We start from the raw sequence: 5,832 nt of genomic DNA, 5'->3' as shown, positions 1-5,832 counted from the left end.
CCTTTCAGCTGTATCTTGCTGCTCACCTGAAGAGTCTGCCTTTCCCACTGTATGCTTTTGCAACCTACAACATTTCAAAATACCTTTTTGAATCCTTCTATCTTCAGTGCAGGGAACTGTTCAGCAGCACAGAAACTCTGCAGTACTTGAATCAAAGCGGCTTTGATGCAGTCCTCACAGACCCTGTTTTTATGTGTGGAGCAACAGTTGCTAATTACCTTTCGCTTCCATTTGTGTTCTTCATGAGAGGATTACCTTGCAATCTACACTTTGAAGCCGAACAGTGCCCAAGCCCTCTGTCGTATGTCCCCAGAACATTTTCATTCAATTCAGACCACATGACATTTTTCCAGAGAGTGGAAAATACACTGATTTCTCTTCTGGAGCGCTTTTACTGTTATGGTTACTATCAAGCTGCAGTACAGCTTTCCTCTGAAGTTCTTCAAAGAGATGTAACTCCGATAGACCTCCTGAAGTCTGCTTCTATTTCAATAATGAGATTTGACTTTGTGTTTGAGTATCCCAGACCAGTGATGCCCAATATGGTCTTTGTTGGAGGTATGAACTGTGCTGAGAAGAAACCACTGCCTAAGGTATGTTCATTTTCTCAAATTGCACATTTCCCAAAGCGATGTAATTTCATGGGTAGTGGACATCTAGTGCTCTTGATTTTGTTCTTTTTTTTTTCCTAATGATTTAATTTGTGAGTCTTGACATATTTTTTTCTGTGGTCTAAGATGCATGTGGGATATCCACAGTTAGATCCAGGTTTGTCAGAGCCCCATCTTTACCTTGAAAGTTTCCAGGGATGGGGCTTACACCAAATCTCTTAGCAATCTGTTCCAGAGCCTCACCACCCTTCACTGTAAGCAAGTATTTCCTAATATCCAACCTAAATCTCCCCTCTGTCTGCTTGAAACCATTTCTCCTTGTCCTGATACTATTGACCCTGCAAAAGAGTCTGTCCCCTTCTTTCTTATAGCCCCCCTTTATATACTGAAAGGCCTCTCTTAGGTCTCCCCAGACCCTTCTCTTCTCTGTGCTGAACAGCTCCAGGTCTCTCAGCCTGTCCTTGCTGGGAGATGTTCCATCCCTGAATTATTTTTGTGGCCCTTCTCTGGACGCTCTCCAACAAATCTATGTCTCTCCTGAACTGAGGACTGCACATCTGGATGCAGTATTCCAGGTGAGACCTCACCAATGCTGGGTGGAGAGACTGAATCACCTCCCTGGACCTGCAAATCTATGAATTCCCACATTTTCTGTGTGTGCACTTCAGAAAACTGACTCCCACCTCTCAACACCCCATATTCATCCCTCTCTGGGTATTGGTTATTTATAATGTAGTTGCTTACATTACTGCCTGTGTGTGGCCGGGAGCTTAGAGGCTTAGTTTGTTCGTTGAAGTTTTCTCTGTGTTATCAGTGGGACTAGTAAAAGATATCCAAGACTGCTGTGTTGTGCCCATGAAGGTATTTGCTAGCTTCCTTTCCATTCACCTGCCCTGAACCCATCATTTAGTTGTTGCTGTGTTTTTTGTTTCTGTCTGGTAGCATGGCTTTTTTCTTCTCTTTCCTTCTCTTCTTCAGATTTGGAATTGCATGGTACTTTCTGGTGTTCATGATAGGACACACAGTTTTGACTACTTGGAGGAGCTGTGAATTAAACGTCAGCCTTCTACATACTGATTAGGCACTTTTCAGTTACACCAACCCATAAAAGAAATGGAATTGGAATTTCCACTCTCTCTCATGAGCATATTTTAAAGGTTTCCTTTAGAAAGTACAAAGACTTTCATAGTGGTAGATGCCTCCAGTGTTATTAAGAGATGATGCAGAATTATAAAATAGTTTGAGTTGGAAGGGACCTTAAAGCCCATCCCCTTTGAATCCCTGCTATGGGAAAGGACACCTCCCACAGACCAGGCTGCCCAAAGCACTATCCAGCCTGGCCTTGAGCATTGCCAGGGGTAGGGTATCCACAGCCTGTGCCAGGACCTCACCACTCTCGTAGTAAAGAATTTGTTCCTTGTATCTAATCTAAATTAAATTTCTTACAGTTTAAAACCATTGTCCTCATCCCGTATACTACACCCTTTGATAACAAGTCCCTCCCCAGCTTTCCTGTGGCCCCCTTTAAGCATGAAAAAGCCACAGTGAGGTCTTGCTGGATTTCTTTCTTCTCCAGGTTGAACAAGCCCAGCCCTCTCCAACCTGTACTCATGTTTAGGATTGCCCCATGCCAGGTGCAGGACTTTGCACCTGGTCTTGTTGAACTTCATGACATTATCATGGGCCCCCCTCTCAAGCTTGTCCAGGTCTCTCTGGATGGCAAGCCCTTCCCTCCAGCATGTCAGTCCCAATACAGACCCCTGAGGGCAGCACTTGTCACTGGTTTCCACCTGGACATCAAACCATTGAATGCAACTCTTTGAATATAACTGTCCAGCCAATACCTTATCCGTTGAATGGTTCACCCATCAAATACACATATTTTCATTTTATAGGCAAGACTGCTGTCCCAGGCCTTGCTAGTTACACAATGAAAGAGCATGCTGACCTGCTTCTAAGGTTAATGATTAAATAAATTAAAAGTACAAAGGGGGACAGCTTTTTTCAAGAACTCTGTACTTCTTTCCCTGTTATATACACAGTTGTCATCAATTGTTGAACAATTACCTCAAAATTTTGGTAAGTTAAATATTTCTTTCTGTAGTCAATAATTATTTTCCTGTGGGTAAGTTAAGCTTACACAGACCTTCATATAAAGGACTGTGGTGGGTGTCTCCAGAGCAGAACTCTACAGCTTACTTTCAGTGAAATGGCTCTTCAATTTCTGTGTTTTTACCAACGTACTGGGATATTTTTTCTTCTTCTATCATCTTTAATCTTTGCGGAATGTGGGAAGATCCTGGTGATACCTCAGGATGGAAGTCATTGGCTCAGTATGCGACCAGTAGTAGGAAAACTCCAGCAAAATGGACATGATGTTGTTGTGGTTGTACCGTCATCAAGTTTTTTTATGAAGACAAAGGAACATCAAAATTATACAGTGAAAGTATATCCAACACCTTATACAGATGAGCATTTACATGGCGTGCTCAAGTCATTTGTTAATGATCATCTTACTGAGCAATCTACATTGAAAGCAATCATCACAATGTATCACAGCATTGTAGAAGCTTTCAGGTTTTTTTTCACCACATGTCAGAGCCTCTTGCACAACAAAGAAATGATGCAGTATTTGAGAAAGAGCAAATTTGACATCGTTTTCACAGATCCAATTCTGATGTGTGGACCAATACTTGCTGATTATCTTTCAGTTCCTTCTGTCTACTTCTTGCGAGGATTTCCTTGCGGTATGGATTCAAAAGCTACCCAGTGTCCAAGCCCTCCTTCTTATGTTCCCAGGCTCTTCCTAAATAATTCCGATAGCATGACATTTGCTCAGCGTGTGAAAAACATGCTGGTCAATATACTGGAGCTTGTTTACTGTCAGCCTTTATTCACTCTATTTGAAGAACTTGCGTATGAGATTTTGCAAAAGAAAGTGACTGCTACAGACCTTCTAAGCCATGGATCTGTCTGGCTCATGAGATATGATTTTGCCTTTGAATTTCCAAGACCAATAATGCCAAACATGGTTTTTATTGGAGGGATAAACTGTGCTCAGAAGAACAAGCTGTCTCAGGTATAGAACTTTATTTTATTTGTATTGAAAACCAAGAACAAAAGTATGTAAGTATCTCACATTGAAACTTCACTAAAAACACCTTCTTATTTAAAAATAGAAAGCTCAAAAATCCTGCAAGATTCATAAATATTATTTGCCAGTACCCAGCATTCTGATTAAATCATATCCTGGCAATCCTAAAGTCTTATCAAATAAGAAAACTTAAGTTACATGTAAACAGTATGCAAATGATGAACTGTTTTTTTGAATTGAAGCTCATCTGGATTTTGGCAAGTGGCAGGCATTTCTCTCCTAAAGAAGTTGGTAGCTTCTATTTTATCTAAGTTTCTAATGCTACATCCGCCTGCAGAAGAGCAGGCACCACAATCATATTGCTACATAGCTCTGAAAGAGTAGCCTGAGGAACACACATAGACACTGTCTGGTCTTTGTCTGCTCTACAGTGTTCAGGACTGTCCATCTGGACACATCAGGCACTTGCTGCCATGCCAGGAGCATTCAATCCACCTGCTTTGGTGGCTATGGGAGCTATGGACTCTAGGTGTTGCCATCTAACTGTACTGACAGTCATGAAAAGCTTGCAGGATAAAGGGCACCCAATTACTGTTGTTGAAGGCAGCTTTGGCATCAGTGTTGAAGATTGGCATGGGCATTTCTGTGCATGTGCATCTATATATCCATTCTCCTTTTTCATTCTTGAAGGTTATAGGACTAACATTTTTGCCATTTGTCAATTGTATTTCTGTCCATTCAGTCAGGTAGATTGAATTACCTCTTTCTCTTTATGTCAAGGTGTTAATATAAACTGAAAAAGAAATAAAACGCACATGAGGGTTAAAATTTGGAAAAAGTAGCAAATATATAAGCTGCAGCCAAATCTAAACCCCAGAAGAAAGCCTTTCAAAAATACATCCTCTTGTTCTTTTTAAGTTATTTAATTAGATTCTAGGCATGGATGTCTTCTATAAATTCCCATACAGGTTTTTGGGTGAGAGCCAGACCTCTGAATCAAATCTGGGGGGGGGGGGGGGAAAGCAAAAAAGGAGTGTTCAAGAATTACATCTTCTAAGTGCACCTGAATCAGAATTGTGTAGAACAAAGCCCTGATATCTTCTCTTTTGTTTAGATAAGTATGTTTCGTATTTGTGTTGGAGGTGACTGAGACAACCTTTGTACCACAAGAGTCTTTAGGGCCACAGAACGAAGCAAACCACCTGGTTCTCTCTATCTGGTTAGAGATGTCTGAATAAAAGGAAAAAGAATAGCCATTGCTTGTACAGTCTTTCAAAAGGACATAAATTATAAGTAGGAAAGATCACTGGTCTGATATTAAAGACTCAAGCAGATGTCTGTGAAAGCCCCATGAAGGAAGCACGTGGCTGTCTGTATTCATACGTCAGAGCCTAGCTTGATTTCACCTAGTGTTCATCAGCCTTTGCTATGGTTATGAGTAACAGGCCTGTCTGTGTATCACCTTTTCCTGAGCTGTTTGAAAATTCACATTAATCTACTACCTTTGTCATAAACTATGGATATGTGGATAGTGCAGGTGGTAGAGCTAGATGTTCTTTTTGAAGGTAGGTTCTCATTGAGGTTAAAGCTTTCTCACAAGGCTTGGAAATAAGTAGGTGGAAAATGCAAAGGAAAGAAGGCCCCACCAGTGTTGTAGAGCCTTGGATGCCTGAAGTAACAAACTGTGTGCTGAATGCAGGATTTTTCATTGTAGATAACACTTTCCTGGTCACATACTTATATATAAAGTTTTACTGCAGCAGGCAAACACCAGTAATGACTCAGCAGTTTAGATCAGGAAGGATCTGACTCCACAGAGTTCATGGGCTGTGTCAGCCTTAAACTGAGTTCATACAGACCTTGGACTCACAAGTTCATCAGCTAGAGACACGTTGGCTTATGTTAGCTGAAGGTTGGTGGTTCTGTTTTGCAATAGTTTTGCAGTTGATAGGGTAAGAGATCAGATGGAAGTTTTATGTTTAAACGGGGAGAGATTTTCAGTTGGGTACCTATCTTCAAAAATGCAGTTTCAATTCAGTGGAAAAAAAACTTCATAGTTTTTCTCAATTTTACCAACTAGTTTGCTTTTTTTAAAAAACAAAAACAAAAACCAAAAACGAAAAAACA

At 40.8% G+C, this 5,832-nt stretch overlaps 1 protein-coding gene across 1 annotated transcript; it reads left to right on the top strand.

Annotated features, from left to right (window-relative positions):
* The first annotated feature begins 936 nt into the window (after nt 1-936).
* LOC122171044 (UDP-glucuronosyltransferase 1-6-like) lies at nt 937-4,678 on the top strand. The gene has a single exon (XM_042838372.1). It carries the CDS (start codon nt 2,821-2,823, stop codon nt 3,694-3,696), a length of 876 nt encoding a protein of 291 aa, XP_042694306.1. The 5' UTR covers nt 937-2,820; the 3' UTR covers nt 3,697-4,678.
* Nucleotides 4,679-5,832: the final 1,154 nt, after the last annotated feature.

The sequence above is a fragment of the Centrocercus urophasianus genome, unplaced genomic scaffold, assembly GCF_019232065.1.
Source record: "Centrocercus urophasianus isolate 14NV4802_14NV808 unplaced genomic scaffold, USGS_Curo_1.0 seq_784, whole genome shotgun sequence".
NCBI classification, from domain to species: domain Eukaryota; kingdom Metazoa; phylum Chordata; class Aves; order Galliformes; family Phasianidae; genus Centrocercus; species Centrocercus urophasianus.
The sequence above is the reverse complement of the archived record's forward strand: the minus strand, read 5'-3'. Positions and strand labels throughout refer to the sequence as shown.